Here is a 19637-nt window from a genome sequence, read left to right on the forward strand (position 1 = left end):
AATGGTTTGGGTTGGAAGGGTTTAAAGCTCATCCATTCCAACACCCTGCCATGGGCAGGGACATCTTCACTATCCCAGGTTGCTCCAAGCCCCACCATGGCATTGGGCACTGCCAGGGAAGGAGCAACCACAGCTGCTCTGGGCACCCTGTGCCAGGGGCTGCCCACCCTCACAGGGAACAATTCCTTCCCAATATCCCATCCATCTCTGCCCTCTGGCAGTGGGAATCCATCCCCTTGTCCAGGTCCTGATGAAAAGTCCTCCACTTTTCTTGTAGCCTCTCCAAGTAGTGGAAGGTGCTGTGAGGTCTCCACCTTATTCAAACTTTTAGTGCCTTGCCAACCTTCATCAAGAGAAGCCTGAAGTACATCCAGGGCTGAAGATGGAAATCAAAGCCAGGTCTGCTCCAAAGCTGTTTTCTTCTGAAGACAAGTAGGTAAAAGTGAAGAACACATTTCACAGCACTGAACAAAAACACTGGGGGTTGTTAGAGATGCTGCAGTTTGTGGCTCGAGGAGTGTTGTCAGTGCTGCCTTTAGAACAGCACTGCAATGAGGTGTAGAGATGAAGTAAACTCTGGGGTCCTCTCAGCACAAATGGTGGGAACACCTCCCTGCAAACCAGGCTCTGATGCCAAACTACTCCTAAGCCTTTGGAATCCAACCCACACTTAATGAAGCAAAGAAACAAAACCTTGTAGCTCTCCATGCCCTGCCTGTTCTACTCCACATTTAAAACAATTGTTAAAGGAGCCAAACAAGTCACATATAATTTATACTTTAATACAGAAAAGAAACCATACATTTGGGGTCCATACACAGCACAGGAGCACTTCAGTACATCCAGAGTAAGACAAAAGTTGACCTTGTACTTGAAGTAGGTGACCGTGCAAGGAGGAAAAGCAAACACTTTTAAAATTTGATTCAGTGTTCCAATGGAACTCGCTCTACTAACAAAATTAAAAATTCAGAAGGAATAATTACTTGGGAAAGCCAATAAACCACAGTGGGTAAATGGTAAATCTGCATGGAAATCATGGGAGCTGGGCAATGTGCATCCCATGCTGAAGGTCCAGCTGATTGCACAGGGAATCACAAACTCCTACAGGCACTGCCTGTAACTCCCAAGAGGGCCTGGTGCAGTTTAATCAATGCCTGGATCCTTCCAGAGGCTGAGCTGCCCCTGGGCTCAGGGACACACTGGGTGGGATTTGGTTTGCCTGGATATGATCCTTTAGCTGTCAGATCCCAAAAGTGCTGCTGAGGTGAATTCTCAGCACCTGATGCCTTGACACAGTCCTAAAACAACACCCACACTCCAGTCCTTAGAGCAGAACGTGTGGAACCTCCAATTCCAGCTCAGCTGGGGCAATACCAACACTCATTTACTTCAACCTGACACTGCTGGGGAAATAAATCCACACTGGAAAACAATCACAGAGCTTGGGGGCCATCACTGCTGGGCACTCAGGGCCTAGGGATGAGTTCCACCACTGCTGGGCTCACCAGTGCTTCTGCTGTCCTGAGGAACAGCTCATACCAAGGCAAGGACTGGGCTTGGCCTGGCCCCTGGTGGAGGTTCATGGTCCATGTGTCTTCTTTACCACATAAATAACAATTCATCTGGAGCAACAATGGAGTGTCTGCACATCCCCCCAGCTCTGTGCAGGCACCAAAGGACACTTATCTCTACTGACCCAAACACACACAGGGAGGAGTTTTCAAAAGTAGTCAAGAGAAATTTAGGCATCTGAACACCTAGAACTCTTGAAATCTTCCCATAGGCACTTCTTTTTAGAAGAAATCTGTTTGCTGCACTTGGGAAAGAAGCTAAGAATGGAAATACTGAGAGAATGGAACTTCTATCCATACTAATGGAAACTAAAATGTGCCTTGGCAGAGATTTGTTACTTGCAACTAAAAATTTCTGCTTGATCTTGTTATGTTATTTGCACTGAAAACCACAAACACCTTGGCAGCAAACAGCAGCAAATTTCACTGCTCAATTCACCATGCACATGGCAGTCAGGAGGAGAACAATACAAATTTGCTTGATGTTGCAGCCTGGCAAAAAAAGATTAAACTTTCTAGGGCCAGATTGATACCTACACCTCAGTTTTGCCAAATCTGACCAGATAACACTCATGAAATGCAGGTTTCAACACCTTTGCCAGAGCAGCACTGACGTGCCCAGTTCTGTGAGGAGCTCTGTCCCTCTCCTTCTTGGATGGTATCAGCTTTTCTTTGCACCAGCACCATGTTTTGAAACTCTGGTTTGGGTACAGAGAGCCTTTACACAGCCTCAGAAGGGATGGCTTTGTGAGGCAGCTCAGTTCTGGGTGCTCTCAGCTCAGCTGGGGTAGTGCAGAACTCACTGTGGGCTCATCAGGGGTTAAATCAGCTCCTACAGGGAACTCCCACAGGGAACTCAGTGCTGCAGGAGCAGGACCAGTGAGACTCCAATCCACCTGAGCTAAACCAGCCTGGAGTGTGCCTGTTCTTAATTCCCAGAGCCTGACATAGATCAGGATAACACACTCAGAACAGCACAGGAGCTGTTCCCAGGTGAAAATGGGAAAAATGTGCATTTTTGTCTTCTTAGGGCTGGGTTTACTATTGGTATTTCTTACCTGCCTGACAGAAAAATGGCCCAGTCAGTTCCAAATGGGGAAGAAAAGCTGTTCTTTTAAAGCTGCTGCAGCAGCTCCTTGGAGAGTCTACAGCAATTCTGACTAAGGTTGATGAGAACAAGGATTTTACTCAGGTAGTAAACTGGGAGCTCCTCCACTGGCTTTGTTTGTCTTAGCAGGGGGATGGAGAAGACAACACAAAGTCTTCAGTATGCACAGTCACCTCTAGAAAGCTTCTTACATCTATGTGGCTATTAACAGATTTATTTTATTGGTAAAATATCAGCTACAGTCTTTTTTGGGTTTTCCTTCAGCACGATCTACTCATTTTACTGAACTTAACAGAAAACATCTCTAAAAACAATGATTCCATCTCACAGAGAAGTACAGATGGGGAATTCCTGTGAATATGCTTCCTATGGAACTGCTTCCTCCTTCCTAGGGCAGCAGTACACCACGCTGGATCCAAAGCCAGGTGGCAGTGCAAACAGATTCCTCCATGCTCAGGCTTTGCTGTCACACTGTGCTACATTTCTGCTGGTTGATATAGAATATCATCTGTCCTGCTTTGATGTTCACTCCTCTGTAACTCACAAAAACAAAGCTGTGCCTCATGGCAAAGGAAAGCTTTGTCTTGACAGGCCCAGAATTTCCTCTCTCATGTCCCACAAGACATTTCCACACTTGTGCTCTTCTTTCAGAAGTTCAGATAAAATATTCAGCACCCACAATCCGGAAGCCTTTGTAGTAGAAACAACAGGTCATTTCCTTTTTATCTGAGCAGATGTTGCTTTTGATTGCACAATTAAGACTATGGAGTGTGGCTCTTTATTAACATGCTTGAAATATGACAATGTAGTAAGAGCATGAACGAGGATAAAGCACCTGGCAGGAGTCTGTGTCCCATCACCTGGGATGAAACTGTGGTGAGAACTTCCCACCTCCAGCAGGATTCTCCACCCTGAGCAACACTAATCTGGTAGATCATTAACAACCATTTGGGAGAAGGGGGCATTCAGCCTGTCCAGTTCATCCACCTGAGGGGGGTGATGCATGATAACCTCGTGGTCCTCTGAGACATCATCCCCCACCGTGACCAGGTTTGTCAGGGATTTGCTGCGAACACACTGGAAATCCACGTGGCGGCTCTTGCCCTCCTCCTTCTCCCAGGACATCTGGATGAAGGGACGCTGCACGTAGTTGTAGATCACCTCAGAGCGGCCACCAGGCCTCCTCTTCACCTTCTCCTTGCACGTGGGGTACCCTGGAAACACAGAGAGACACTCAGTTCCCTCTCTGAAACACAAAGAGACAACAGGATTCCTGAACACCCAGGTAGGAGTGACTGTGGGGTCAGCGTGGGACACACGCACAACTGAGCAGATAAATGCTCAGATTCCAGACAAATGCTCACATTCCACATTTAATATTACTGATTTGCAAACGACTGTTCTCTTTTATCCCGAAAAACAGTCCTGGAAGGCTGGGCATCCTTCAAGAAGGAAAACTTAAATCTCCAGGAACAGATGTGCCAAAAGATGAGGCAGTGAGGATGAGAAGGAAAAAGGGCCAGATAAATCAAGAGGACTATGAGGATGTACTGAGGTTATGTGGGGAGAAATGAGGAGTCAAGGCTGAACATGAGCCCAGGTGGGCAACAAGGCCATGGGCACGTGGGCTGTAGCAGCCATGGTCCATCCAGCTCAGTGCCAGGGGCAGTGATTATCCCCTGTGCTGGGCACTCCTGAGGCACCTTGAGTACTGTGTTCAGTTTTGGGCCCCTCACGAGACAGACATTGAGGGGCTGGAGTGTGTCCAGAGAAGGGAACAGAGCTGGGAAAGGTCTGGAGCATCAGGAGTGGCTGAGGGAGCAGGAAAGGGGCTCAGCCTGGAGAAAAGGAGCCTCAGGGGGGACCTTGTGGCTCTGCACAAATCCTGACAGGAGGGGACAGCTGGGGGGGTTGGGCTGTGCTGCCAGGGAGCAGGGACAGGAGAAGAGGGAACAGCCTCAAGCTGTGCTGGAGGATATTAAATAGGATATTATAGAAAATTTCTTCACCAAGGTTGTCCAGCCATGGCACAGGCTGTCCAGGATGGAGGGATTTAAAAGACATGTGGATGTGGCACTTGGGGATGTGGTAGGCTTAGCAGTGCTGGGTTAATGGTTGGACTCAATAATCTTAGAGGGTTTTTCCAACCTAAACAATTCCATGATTCCCTGACACGAGGGCGCAGCACTGTGTGTAGTCAGCCTGCAGGTGCCTCACAGCACCAGCCATTCTGTGAGCAAACACAGCTACTATAAAAATAAGTCTCTCAGGACAGAGCTCAGCATTCTCTAAGCTCCCTAAGGGAAAGCTTGGATCAGCAGGTGGAAACATTTGACTCCTGTTTCCCGTTTACTAATTCCTAAGGAGACAAGTCTTTCTCCTACATGTTATGTAACTTTCACTTTCCTTTAACTTTTAAGCCCCCTGGCCAATTTCAGTGGAACACGGTAGAGGTAAAGGAAAAACATGTTGAGTTTTAACTGGATTTGTAAGAATCAATGTAAAACACAGAGTAAACAAGGAAATGCCTGGATTTCAGAAGAAATCAGGCTTTGCTGACTGTGGAGTCACCTGAACATGCATTTCCCCTGCTGAAGCAGCACCTTACCTTCAATGCCAATGCGAATATTCTTCAGACCCCGTTCCTTCAACACAGCCTTTGCCACGTCCCTGTTCTCAATGTACTTGAAGAATCTGTACAGCTTGGAACTGTAAAGGACTTGAGAAATAAAAGGGGTGATTAGAATCAACAAAGAGGAACCTCCTCCCTGCTTCTGGCATGCTTTGCTGTGCCAAAAGCCAGGTGTGGATTCCAAGGATTATTTCAGGTGTCTGTTTTCCTCACTGGGATTAATTGCACTTCCTTTTGGGAGGGCAGAGATGCAAATCACAGTCTCGATAGATTGGGTGGTGATGGGAGTGTAAAGCAAAGAATATTCCCTCATTAAGGAGCCTGGAAAAGGCTAAGGGGAGGCAGAAACAGGAGGAAAAGCACAATGAGTGCTGGGATCAGTTTTAACTAGCCAGGCATCCTGCCTCCAACAGCACCAGGGCTCCATGTGCCAGCATCTCCTCCTGGAGGAAGCCAGACTGGGAATGTGCCCTTTCCTTATGTCTGTGTGTGTGTGTGGAACAGAGTGCAGAGCCCTTACTTTGTGAATACTCCTCTCCCATGGGAGGTGGATGATCCTCATCCCAGTCCACGGTGTCCTCGTCGGTCAGCACGACGATGTGACACTCGCGCTCGCCCTTCCGCGCGCTGTCCACCATGATGGGCAGGATCAGCTCCTCCAGGTAGCTGTCAAACTGCTTGTGAGCCCCATCGTTGGACAGCTCGTGTAACAGAGCACCTGAGGAGACACAGAGCACAGCAGCTTTGCTGCAGCATGAAAATATCTCAGCTCTGCACTTCCCAGATCCATCCGAGAGCACAGCCAGATTCTTCTTCAGACAAAATGCTCAACATATGTTCAGACACATCAACAGCCTCCAGATCCAGAACTGGCAAAGTCAGAAGTGCAGACTGCATTTCAAATGGGATGCAAATTGCACTGCAGAACCATTCCATTCCCATTAAAAACCCACCAAGCTCCAATCAATGCAGTGAAACAGTAATAGACTGAATAATTAATTCATTATGATACTTAACTTGAATTTCCAGCAACAACCTCTGCCCTTGAAAGCACATTTTACTGCCTTCTCTGTGATCACTCACCAGAGAACAGGGCAGGAAATTCCACCCACAGCCTGTGTTATGATACCACACACCCCATTTCAGTAAAGTGCCTTTCACAGACCTGTTTGTGTTAAAAGTACTTCTCTTTGCCAGCATGCCCACAAAAAAGCTGCTCCCAATCAAATCCCTTCAAGACCAGGAATTCTACTGCTCTCCAGATTCGGTATCCTTGGTTCCTGCTCTGCCCATCAGCCTTTAGCTTAAATTATTCATGATTCTCTGGTACATTTTGGTTAGGGGTTATAATCCCGCTTTTAGCCATCATTTTGTTGGCAGTAACAGCAAGCTCTGCTCAGCCTCTGTTAGAAAAAGAGACTAAAATGTTTAATTTGCTTTTGGAGCTAAGTGCCTGTGTTCTGAAGGATTTGGTCACTTCACTTGGGATTGAAGCAGCCAAAAGGAAGCTGTTTAAATGCAACTTGAGCCCCAGTGAAATCCATGTGTTCATGCTTAAACTAAAGCTCAAGATTAAAAACTACACTGAATCAGGATCAGAGTGCTCAACCTCCTGCAGATGATCTCCTAAAAGCTGATTTCTCTCCATACTTACTTAAATCTTGACATTTGATTGTGTTGAAATCAAAGTTTATGCAGAGGTAATCACATGTGTCTCGAAGGTCTGGGATGGAAATCCCATCAGGGCAGTTAATGATTCCGGTTTTGTAATAATCCTGTGAATAAAAGGACAGGTTTTGGAGAGAAAAACTATGAACATCTTGGACTATGACAATTCCTAATTAGTTCTTTATTTTGCTTACTAATATTGGAGAGATACTGAAACTATTTATAAAATAGCCCTGCTTGTCTGACAATCTACATGTTTTTGGTCTGATAAATTATGAGCTCCAGTTAAAACCTTTCCATGGCACAGGGTTTCATAACATCTCATAAGCAATATGTATTTATATACAACCACAAGGTCAGGATACAGCTCAGGAATTACAACAGCAGGACATAGAAAAGGTAAAAGGCAACATGAGCTTATATCTGAAATGTGGACTTATACCAAAGCTACATTTTTTCTTTAGAAATCACAATGCAAAACCTAAAACCAGAATGTTGCAGGGAGTGCCTGGAGATGGCTCAGCTGTGTGACAAACAGATTGTTTGTTTCTTTTCTCCTCAGCTGCAGAGCTGCCCTTACCAGCACGGTGCGGAACACGGCAGAGCTGATCCCTTCTGCGATCTCGTACTCGCCCTTCTCGTTTGGCCGGGTGAAATTGTATTCTCTGCCTGGCCCAAACATCCTGAAAGAGGTAAAGAACTGTGTGAGTGCACAAGAACACAGAAATAGATTTATTTCAGAGACAAAGAGGTGAAAATTTCAGAGAAAAATTTCAGAGAAAAAGAGGGGTTAGAAAATTCTTTCCTGTGAGGGCGAGGAGGGCCTGGCAGAGGCTGCCCAGAGCAGCTGTGGCTGCCCCAGCCCTGGAAGTGTCCAAGGCCAGGCTGGATGAGGCTTGGAGTAATCTGGGATAGTGGAAGGTGTCCCTGCCCATGGCAGGGGTGAAATGAACTGAGCTTCAAGGTCCCTTGCAGCTGAGGCCATGCCATGATTCTGTGATGAAGCCCAGCAGTGTCACAGAGATACAGCAACTTAAATCTCCACTCCAATCTCTTCCTCAGTAAATAAGGACAAGATTTGGCTCAGGGAGACCTCTGTTGCTATGGCTACTGCACTCTAAGGAACAAGCCAAAGGAACAGATCATTCAGTCCTGGGGCAGAAAATCCCCAGACAATAAAGCCCTTGCACTGACCTACACCAGATAAATCCACATGACTTTAAATGCCTTGTTTTACACAATAATCCATGCAAGGGTCAGTGACCCACCAGAACCCTTTGGCCAGAGAGGTGGAAGTGCTGGCAATACAGCACCCCTGGCAATACAGCACACGAGGATTTCTTGGTGCAGCAACAGGCTCCAACCTCTCAGAAGGAACTGAGTAATTTCTCTTTCAGGAGGGTACCAAGAGGTGGCAGCAGGAAGGGATGGAGCTTTATCACATTCCCCATTCAGGAGGAGGGTTATCAGCTGGGGACAGATGTACAGCTGACAGACCAGGCAAACACTTGGAGAGAAGGTAAAGGAAATCATCTTTGGCTAAAAGTGTGCATGTTTTGATGGACATGGATCAAAGGGAGACTTATCTAGAGAACCACCAACTCTCCATCTGGTCAGGCCTTCTGGGCCTCACTCACAGCCAAATTCTGACTGAGGTGTGTATAGATGAGATCACAAAACAAACATTACATGTTCATTCCATTAAAAAAAAAAAAAAATTAGATTGTCTTGAGGTACCTTGAAGGTAAGAGAAGTGACCCACCTTCCCAGCATGGTGTCAGGGTGAGCAGTGAAGATCTGGGGATTCACTGCAAAGCGGGTGCCATCCACCACCAGGGTCACTTTCTCTGGAGCTACTGTCTGGGAACTGCTACTTGAAGACAATGCACAGCATCCATGGCGTTCCTGGGCATTAAAATATTCCAGCTGTCTCTTATTTCCATCTGGGATATGGCAGTTGTGAGGCTCTTCAGGAGCAGACAGCATGCTACAGAGCTGGGGATTTACTGGGCAAGTGTTATGTCGGCATTCAGAATCCAAACCTGAGGGACACAAACAAACATTGCAAGGAAAGGAGAGAATTTATTTAAAAACATCATTTCATAGTAACACTTCCTACTGAAATGAGAAAACTGAGTCATGCAATAATTAAGGATGTCATAACTGTCAGGGTGATGTTATATGACATAAAACTGGGCTGTTATTGAACTGCACCAGCAGCTGGATGTTTTGGTGAGCCATGGTGCTTAACGTTCCTTGTTAAAGCAAGATGGATTCAGCTGAAAAGGGCAGGAGCACAGGAATTAAACAAGGTCAGAAATACAGACCCAGCTTGCTGGCAGGACTCCCACAGGAAGCTGAGCAGCAGCACACACCTCAGCAGGGTGGTGTAAGGCAGCAGTGCCCAGTGCCAGTCTGTGGTGGGCACACAGGACTACCCAGATGCCTGCAGTGAATCTGCTCAGGGCCAGCTCCAGGCTGGCCAGGACACTCCTGTGGGATGCTCTTGCCAAGATGCTGAACCCTGCTCTGAACCTCTGACCTTTGGAGCACCTGGCACAAGCAGGGCACATACTGCCCAGTGCAAACTGCCCTGTGATACTGGAACATTCTCCAAAACACAACACCCCTTAAAGCCCAAATAATAATCTCCCTTAAAGCCCAAAAAATAATCTCCCTCAAAGATTACAACGTTGAGGGCATTATCCTTACCCTCAGTCCTGGGAACTGCAGGGCTGTGACCTCCTAACACTACAGAGCTTTCTTCTGACTCATGGGCTGCTACAGTTCTGTTTTCCACAGGACAACTGGACTCCAGATTTCTCACCCAGTCTGTGCCCCCAGCACAGTTCCCATTCATGCTGGGCTTCCGTGCTGTGAGGAGTTGGTGGCGTTTCCTAAGAGAAGAGCTGGAGAGAGAATCCAGGTTGTTAGTTCAGGAAGAAACTCCCAAGCAAGGAAGTTCAAATTTCTGTATCTGGTACCACAAATAAGGTCCCTCAGGCTCAAAAGGCATTTCTTCAGGTATTTAACTGTGTTTCAGAGGCTTATGGTGCTTGTTATGCCCCTACCCTCACATGGAAAGAGGGGAAAAAAGATTTTAAAGCAATCAGGGGTCTATTAAGTCCATTTAATCTATAGACCTTCACTTTTTTAAAGCTAAGTCTAAAGCCACTGGTGTATTTAGATCACATGTGAGTTCCTGCAAATACCTTCCTGGCAACTCCTCCTTTAAAAATGTTTATATTCTTGACTCTCAGTCCTGGCCAAATGAGCTCTATAACATGCTTACAGCCTGAAATAGAACATTTTCCCAGTTAACAGCTCAGGCATTGCCTCTCAACCACTCTGAGGTTTGACCAGGAGGTTCCCTGCTCCCAATCATTGCTTGGTTTTGGTTCTTTCCTCCTGATTTATGCTGTGCTGTCACACAGTGCTCCCCCCAGTATTTAACCCACCACAGTCCCACAACAAACACTGGGACAGTGCAGAGCAGCCATGGCTGGAGCAGCCCCACACAGGATGCTTTAACCACTGCCACATCTGGAATGCTCTTCCAGCATATGTAAAGTCACAGCTTCCTTTTTTTTCCAAGTAAAATTCCTTCCTCCTATCTTTAAGACCCACTTCACCCCTTTCTATCTCCCAACAGATCAGATCTCTTTGCTGTCTCTTTCCCTCATTCTCTCTGGCATTTGCTCTGCTCTGGACAAGAACCAGCTCTCCTTTCTTGCTTCAAGTGTTTTCCTTTCACTCTCTCAAACATAAAACACCAATTTCCTCATTAATGAATTTTTCCAATTTCCCCCCTGCAGAACAATTGTCCTGTGTGTTTCCCTTGGTTGAATGATGACTGCAGGGCCTGTGGGTGCCATCTCTGGCAGAGACAAAGCAGATAAAACACAGCACTAATAAAACAGCAAAATGCCAAGTCAGAGTTGCTGAGTTTTCTGGCCAGCACCTGCTGAGGCTTTAATGAGCAGTTCAGTGGTGAGTTTCAAGCCCATTGCTACTGGCAGTCTGAATTAAGCATTTTATTCCTAATGAGAATTTTAAAAAGGAATAACAATTCATTCCTTTTGTTCTGTAAACCCAATTCTAAGTTGCCAGCATTATTATATCTGTGTATTTTTAGAAAATCTGCTGCTTACACATCATGTGATGGTCATCCAAAGGAAGATTTTTGGCAACAACAAAATAATTTCTTTTTTTAAAGGCTCTGGCTGGCAGCACAGTGACACAAGGAGCCCCCAAGGGTCATCTCAGTTCCAGCAACCTGAACAGCACCCAGAGCACTGCCAAAATACTCAGTGTGGGAAAACTCCCTCTTCCACAGCTTCCAGGCTGCTCTCCTGTCCTGGCTGCCTGGACCTTGGAGAAAACCCTTAGCAGAAACCCCTGAGAATGGTGCCTTGTACCTGGGAATAGACTCCTGGAATATCTTGAGTTGGAGGAGAACATCAGTATGAGAGTCCACCTCCCTGCTGCTTGCAGGACCACCTAAAACTGAACTGTGTGACCAAGCATCCTCCAGGGAGAATCATGGAATATCCTGGGCTGGAAGGGACCCACAGGGATCACTGAGTCCAGCTCCTGGCCCTGCACAGACAGCCCAACAGTCCCTGGAGCTCAGGCAGCTTTGGGGCTGTGCCCATTCCCTGGGGAGCCTGGTCAGTGCCCAGCACCCTCTGGGTGAAGAACCTTTACTCACATCTTAAGAGGGATGGATGTGGTCACACATGAACAAATCTTTTACCTGAACAAAAGTAACACAAACTCCATGAGAACAATCTGAGCAACCCTCTGCTGTCGCAGACATCTTTTTATGAAAATCCTTTCCTTAGGATTTTTTCTTCCTGAGAAGATGAGAGGCCTCAGGAACAAAATGTAAACAATGGTTATCTGCTGCTGTGGAATGCATCAGGTGGATTTTTGATTGGCCCATCTTGGATGTTTATAATTGATCAATCACAGCCCAGCTACCTCGGCTTTCTGTCTGAGCCACAAACCTTTGTTATTCATTCCTTTCTATTCCTAACTTAGCCAGCCTTCTGAGAACCTTTTCTTCTATTCTTTTAGTACAGTTTTAATGTAATATATATCATAAAATAATAAATCAAGCCTTCTGAAACATGGAGTCAGATCCTCATCTCTTCCCTCATGCAAAAACCCCTGTGAACACGGTCACACTCTGCCCTCTTCTTTCGTGTGCCAGAGCAGCAACGGGGAGGAGAATGCCCAGCAGTGCCAGCAGTGGGACACAGGGGTGTGGAGGGAAATCTAAATATGAAAAGTCACATACTCTAAAACATCCTGGAGGGAAAAAAAAGCCCACCCCTACCCCTTCCCCCCAAAAGCCTTTAAATCCATTCCAGAACTGACAATGTCCAGTGGAACAAAAAGTCAACTATTCCCCTGTATCACAGCACTCTAATTATTGTGAGGAAATGGAATTTTTCAAGACTGTAAAGGTTAAAGTATTTATACCACTAATAATGCGATTTCAAACACATTCAATGATTTATTATATTGTATGTTTTGACCCTGAGATTAGCTCAGTTATCAGCTCATGATGCTGATAACACCAAGGTTGTACATTCAATCCCTGCATGGGCCATTCACTGAAGATTTGGACTCAATGATCCTTGAGGATCCCTTTCAACTCAAAACATCCTGCAATCTGTAATCTGAACCAAAATGCTTTAAAATTTGGTAACTGCACTGAAAATCCAAACCCGTTTTTTAAAATGCAGTTCGATTTACTCGGGGAAAAGCATTTTGAGATGGGGAAAGGAATACCCTTGTTGAGCAGATATATAATATAATACATATTATGTGTATACATATATATGATATATATATGATATATATACAATCTATATATGATATATATAATATATTTTTATATAGTTATATATATATATATATATATATATATATATATATATATATATATATATATATATATATATATATATATAAAAATCATAACCCTAAACCCTAAGGGAAAGCCCTTAAAGGGAATAATTCTTGGGACCTGCAGGCTGCCAGGAGGAACCCCAGAATGTTCTGGGCTGGAGGGACCTTAAAGCATCTCAAGGGACACCTGTCACTAACCCAGGTGGCTCAGAGGAACAGACACCACACTGGGCTGTGCCCAGGAACTCTTCTCCCCCAGCATTAACTTTCCTACACTGAAACAATATCCCTGACAAAGCTGATGCTACCACACTCACCAGGGAACAGGATTTGCTCTGTGAGCTGACAAGAACTCCATTAAGAAAACAAGATAAGCATAAAATTTACTTATTGGGCCTCTTTCTTCCAGGAGTGATGAATTGCTGCAGCTCTGCCAACAACCTCCCCTTGCGGTGCCTGAACAATCTCTTGACTATTTAATGCATTACTCAGCAGAGAGGAGAAATTAGGCAGGAAATCAGATCAATAACAGAGTATATGAAGGCAAAGAGCAGAGTTATTCAGGGACACTCAGACTCCACAACTCCCCCAGAGCTGTGCCTTACAAGCCCCATTTAAGTGATGCCAAACAACATGAAACACCAACAGACTGAATTTCACAACAACCAAACTGGGCTGGGTCAATGTTGAAACCTTTGTTCATCACCTCAAGCTCTGAATTAAATGCAGAGACCCTGCACATCCTTCAGCAGAGTCCTTAACTACAGCAGCTCAGAAATTATTTACAGAACCATCACCAGTTACTCAGGAACTACAATATACCAATTTTCCCTTGTCATTCCCCCTCTTCTGCTGCTTAAGCAAGATTGTCAGGGAAAAAACGGCCCAGCTGTTTGACATCTTTCTCCTCTTTCTTTTCTGTTTTCTTCAACGTTGAGCACCAGCAAAACCTGCTGAAAACAGCTGCTCTTTGCAATGTGGTGGCTCTCCCAAGCAGAAGATCTGACTTTCCCCTTTCCTGGAAGTGGAACATCCAGTCCTGCTGATCACCAACCCAGCTCAGGCTGATGGCATTTCCCTGTCTCCTGGCAGGCCAAAATCCTGCAGGTCGTGTGTCAGCAGAACTGAGGGAAATGAGTAAAGATCTTTTGGCACATCTGGCTGGTACAATAAATCCCCAAACTGGTCATTTAATGTGACAAATATATTACAAACACACCCAGAACCCAGTGGGGAAACAAGTACATAATAAAGACTTCAAGGCCAAACTCCTGCCTGACCAGCTTACAAATGTCCTGGTTTCCTTTCATGGCCAGGATCAAGGAGAACTACCCGTGGTGAGAATGAATGCCTATAAATAATAATTAGCACCATTCAGCTTCAAAGCTTTTTACAAATACTAACTGCTCATTGCTCCTAAGAGCCCTGGGAAGCACTGCAGGGAAGTGTTTTATGAGAGAAAACAGAGACACAGAGGCACAGACCTAATCCTGAGGCTCCTAATCCTGAGAGCAGCAGGTCCTCTGCCTGCTCAGGTGTTTCTGACTTGGAGCACGTTCACTCCTCAGCTCCTGGCCCTGCACCAGCAGCTCCCCTGTGCTAGCAGGACAAACACTGCCAGGTCAGCACCCTGCTTCCTTCCATGCACGTTTGCACCCTCTGGGAAGTGTCAATTGGCTGGTACCACAGTGAACAGGCACCCTGATGTCTTTCCTCGCTTCTCTGGGACTTGTTTGCATGCTCAGATCCTGAAGGAGCAGCTACACAGAGGAGTTGAAGCCTCACAGCTGGAATGTGGGAGCTGGGCACTCAGGAGCAGCAAAAGCCCCATGTCACATTCAGCACTAAAGATCAGCAAAAGAGCTCCTCCAATTTCAATTTTTTAAAAATGGAATCAGTATCAGAATCAAAAACCAAAATTCCCATCTGGCTCTGGCCATAGATGGAGTGTAGCCACTCCTTCCTCTGGAACACAACAATGTCAGGAATGAGCTGTGCAACTGCACAAACATCTCTGTTCTCCAGCCCCTGTGCTGGTGGTCCCACTGAAATCATCTATATTTGAACTTGTCTTTTGTTGAGGGAAAAACATGGAAGTCACATTTAAGTTGTTTTTAATCACAAAGTGGAAAACACTTTAATTTTGCAATGCCCCATTGGTACAAACAATTCATGCTGCAAATGTTTTGCAGAGATAAAGAGGCTGATCCCTGCTCTTTGCAAGCCTTAAGGAAGTGTTCTGGAATGTAAAGAGGCTCTGACATCTTCAGCACATTATCCTTCCCCACCCTAAGGGATCTAAAGCACATCCAAAAGTCACTTCCCAATGTATGCAGCTCTCACCCCATTACTGGAAGAGCTGAATGGCTTCACCTGCACAGAGCACCATGAACAAGGTGTAAAGAAACTCAAATACTGCAAGGTGGCCAGCAGAGAAAACCCATTTAGATACAGCAGTTATTAAGCAAGAAAAAATAAAAGCATCACTACAAATGTACTGGTTCCTACTTTTTATTCACTGTGTTACATAAATACAATATTATATTATATTTATAAAGATATACTCACTGGATTTTTTTAAAGAGCTATTATGGGGTATTTTAGGTATGAAGAACTTCATAGAAACTTCAAAGAAAAATCATGAAAAGCCTAGCTGCCAAATCCATTGAGGAATAAAGCCCTGCCAGCTTATACAGGGTCTCACTGTGGTTTGGCATGGCAAGAGAAAAGGTGTAAGAGAGTAGGAATAGTAGAAATGAGTGGCTTTACTTCACCATTTGGTTTGCAAACGGTGAGGAAGCACCAGCAGTGAGTGAATCAGCTGGTGAACAATCCTCCCCTCTTCCTAAACCACAGCTTAACCATCACGACAGAAATAAAACTCCAAACAACTCATTTTTAAGGTGACAGCACTCCTTTAAGTCTACAAAAACATTGCCATGTCCAATTATTCTCAGAAATATGAGCAAGCAGGAAACACGCGCACGCAGGGTGTGCCTGACCTAATTCCACAGCCCTGCTCTGAGAACAAGATGGATTTCTGATGGAGCTGCATGTCTTTCCACACTGGCTAAAGCCTGGCTTTAATTTGTGTCCTGGTTTAACCCCAGATGGCAACTGAGCCCAAACAGCCATGTGCTCACTGCTCCCTGGTGGGATGGGGAGAGAACCAGAGGAGGAACTTGTGGGTTAAGAGCCAGACATTTTATAGGTAAAGGAAAAGAGAAGGTTGTGTGCAGATCTCACAGCACCTTGCAGGATCTGAAGGGGCTCCAAGGAAGCCAGAGAGGGACTGCTCATAATGAACTGGAGTGACAGGACAAGGGGAATGGCCGCCCACTGCCAGAGAGCAGGGACAGATGGGATACTGGCAAGGAATTGTTCCCTGGCCCTGGCACAGGGTGCCCAGAGCAGCTGTGGCTGTCTCTGGATCTCTGGAAGTGTCCAAGGCCAGGCTGGATGGGGCTTGGAGCAACCTGGGACAGTGGGAGGTGTCCCTGCCATGGCAGAGGGTGGAATATGATGAATTTTAAAGTTCCTTCTATCCCAAGCCAATCTGGCATTCTATGACTCTATAAAAGCTGTGCATGCAAGTAAAGCAAAAAAGGAATTCATTCCCCACTTTCCATGGGCAGGGAGGTGTTCAGCCATGCCCAGGAGAGCAGGGCTCCATTACCAGGGAAGAAAAACAGCATCACTCCTAACATCCCCCCTGTTCCTTCCTCCCCCAGCTCTGTGTGCTTCTTATTCCACTTCCATAAGGAGAGGAATATCCATCCCTGGGTCTGCTGGCCTGGCTGTGTCCCCAGCTCCTGAGCACCCCCCAGCCCACTGGGGGTCTTGGTTCTGTGTGAGCCCTGCTCAGCAATAAATAAAACACCCCTGTGTTATCAACCTCTTTTTTCCAGCTAAATTCCAAACCGCCATAAGCTACTAGGAAGAAAACTAACTTTATATCAGATAAAACCAGCATAAATTCTTAAAAGGTCTCCTTAGAATATTCTAAAAGTTTCTCTAAACATAAAAGCAGAGAAACAAATTAGCAACGATTGGCTTTCTACTTTGGAGAGGAAAAGGGCAATCTCATGGGTTTAAGAGACATAAGGAGAATGTTTCCTGTACATAAGGATTAGGGGAATCACTGTAAGGTATAAACCACAGCAGGGAATGCAGCACAGAGATAATGGATCTCCCCTGGGCTGGGTAACATTGGTTAAATAAAAAAGCAGCCATCAAACTGCTGAAAAATTCTAATATTGCCAAGTAGGCAGCAATCCAACTTCTAAATTTCATAATAACTATTTGCTTCTGATCATCACATGAAGACTTTCCCAGAGAAAGAGAAAAACCAAATGATTCTGCCTGTCAGCTCAGATCACCTGCAATAAAAACTTCCCAGTGGCAGAGAGGCATTGCAGAGGGCTGTGCAGAGTGACAGAACTCATCCAGTAGAGAGAAAGGCAAAAAGTGAAATGTTCTCCTCTATTAAAAAATTACACCTGACCTGATGGCTCATTCTGTAACTAAGAAGGATACTAAAGCCCCCCCAGTGCCACCCCCGGCATGGCAGGGACACCTTCCATTGTGCCAGGGTGATCCAAGCCTTGGACACTTCCAGGGATGGAGCAGCCCCAGCTGCTCTGGGCACCCTGTGCCAGGGCCTGCCCACCCTCCCAGGGAACGATTCCTTGCCAATATCCCATCCATCCCTGCCCTCTGGCAGTGGGAAACCATTCCCTGTGTCCTGTCCCTCCAGGACCTTGTCCCAAGCACTTCCCCAGCTCTCTTAGTTGCTTTAGGCACTGGAAGGGACTCTGAGCTCTCCCTGGAGCCTTCTCCCATGCAGGCTGGGCATCCCCAGCTGTGCCAGCCAGGGAAAGCAGCACTGCCACGCTGAGCCCCAAGCACTGCACATGCACCAGAACCAAGGGAGATGCTCAGGGCAAGGTGAGACTTGGCAGGGCTGAAGTTGCCACTCCCTGGCAGCTGCAGATACACCTGGAGCACTGGAGAACAACATGGTCCTGTCCCTCCAGGCTCTTGTCCCAAGCCCCTCTTAGTCCCTTTAGGCACTGGAAGAGGCTTTGAGGTCTCCCTGGAGCCTTCTCCCAGCCAGGTTGGACATCCCCAGCTCTCCCAGCCTGGCTGCTCAGGTCTCTCCCAACCAGGCTGAGCCACAAGCACTGCCCTGTGCACCTGAACCAAGGGAGATGCTCAGGGCAAGGTGACACTTGGCAGGGCTGGGGTTTCTACTCCCTGGCACCTGTAGATACACCTGGAGCACATGGTCCTGTCCCTCCAGGCTCTTGTTCCAAGCCCCTCTCCAGCTCTCTTAGTCCCTTTAGGCTCTGGAAGGGGCTCTGAGCTCTCCCTGGAGCCTTCTCCTGCTCAGGTTGGACATCCCCAGCTCTGCCAGCCTGGCTGAGCCCCAAGCACTGTCCTGTGCACCTGAACCAAGGGAGATGCTCAGGGCAAGGTGAGACTTGGCAGGGCTGGGGTTGCCACTCCCTGGCACCTGTAGATGCACCTGGAGCACTGGAAAACAACAGGGTCTGCACCAGAGAGAAAACCATCCACCTGCAGCCTCCACATGCTCTTCACACACCTCCTACTGATCCCCATTTCATTCTCCCAACACAAACACAAGCAGACAATAAAAGCTGATTTGTAGGTTGAACCAGCACAGGCACATGACAAAAAGCTTTTCCCTTGTTATGAAATAACTCTATCAATATACAGAGGATTCATTTTCCATCTGGCTTCAAATGATAGATGGAAAATAATGTCCAGCAGGCCTGATGCAATGCAGGGCAGCCTGAAAATGTTGGCAGGAGACAGCAAGGAGGCTGATGAAATGCTTGATTGTTTCTCCTATTCTGTGCATAGTGCCACACTGTTAGCAAAGTTTACTGACTTACTCATTTAATTGAGGCTCAACAAAAATCCACTGTTTCTACAAATGTAATTCAAAACTACAGTTGGCAATATGAGTTTAAGGGTTTAACACTGCGTTTGCACACTTTGATTTAAGGTCTGGGGGTCACCAGGTCCCTCTGTCCCCACCAGTGCTCAGTTTATGCACTGAACTGACCCCTCACCAGTGCCCCACACTCACAGCAGCTTTTCTTTTGCCAATCTACACAACAAGACTGAAACCTGCAGAAAAATAATGGATATTTATTAACTGGATGTAACCTTTTACTGACTTTCCCAAAATAGGAAGGTCACACTGTGGCAGCCTCACCAACAGAAGAGATGAAATGCATCCAGCAATGTTCCTCACCACAGCAACAACTTACTGCTTTTTTATTTTTTATTTATTTTTATTTTTTATTTACCTCTGAGGCCCAAGGTATTAAAATTAGAGAGCAGACCCAAGTGAACTGTAAAGAGTATTTCCTCACAATTCTGGAATAAATAAAGACAGTCACCTGAAAATTTATATTTGATCCTCATAAAAAGCTTCTTACCTCTATGGCAATGGCAGCTTTGCCAGTGCTATCTGATTAAATTCAGCACTTTTAATAAAGCTGGCCATGCCCATATAGAATACACACCTCCTTCCTTGGCAGAAGGTTGGATTGTGTAGATATGATCAGGGAAAAGGGAAAAAAACCTGTGGCAAAAGATGAGCTGTTGCAAATATAAGCAGGATATTTTTACCTAGAGACAGGAAAAAAACATTCCCTGCTAAAATAAACAATACTGAGCTAAATGAAGTTTTAAGGCAGGTGACACC

The 19637-nt window shown here is 46.0% G+C and overlaps 1 protein-coding gene across 3 annotated transcripts in view; it reads right to left on the reverse strand.

Annotated features, from left to right (window-relative positions):
* Positions 1-761: 761 nt before the first annotated feature.
* Positions 762-19637, reverse strand: part of KCTD20 (potassium channel tetramerization domain containing 20) — a 33020-nt gene continuing 14144 nt past the window's right edge. For all 3 annotated transcript variants that reach the window (XM_059488112.1, XM_059488113.1, XM_059488111.1), the window contains 7 exons: positions 9692-9888; positions 8742-9021; positions 7560-7662; positions 6966-7086; positions 5832-6029; positions 5288-5398; positions 762-3893 (listed from right to left, as the gene is read on the reverse strand). In XM_059488112.1, coding sequence (XP_059344095.1) covers positions 3601-3893; positions 5288-5398; positions 5832-6029; positions 6966-7086; positions 7560-7662; positions 8742-9021; positions 9692-9839 — 1254 coding nt within the window. In that variant the 5' untranslated portion in view covers positions 9840-9888 and the 3' untranslated portion in view covers positions 762-3600. The remainder of the gene's footprint in view (positions 3894-5287; positions 5399-5831; positions 6030-6965; positions 7087-7559; positions 7663-8741; positions 9022-9691; positions 9889-19637) is intronic.

This window comes from Ammospiza nelsoni, chromosome 23 (assembly GCF_027579445.1).
Source record: "Ammospiza nelsoni isolate bAmmNel1 chromosome 23, bAmmNel1.pri, whole genome shotgun sequence".
In the NCBI taxonomy this organism is placed as follows: Eukaryota; Metazoa; Chordata; class Aves; order Passeriformes; family Passerellidae; genus Ammospiza; species Ammospiza nelsoni.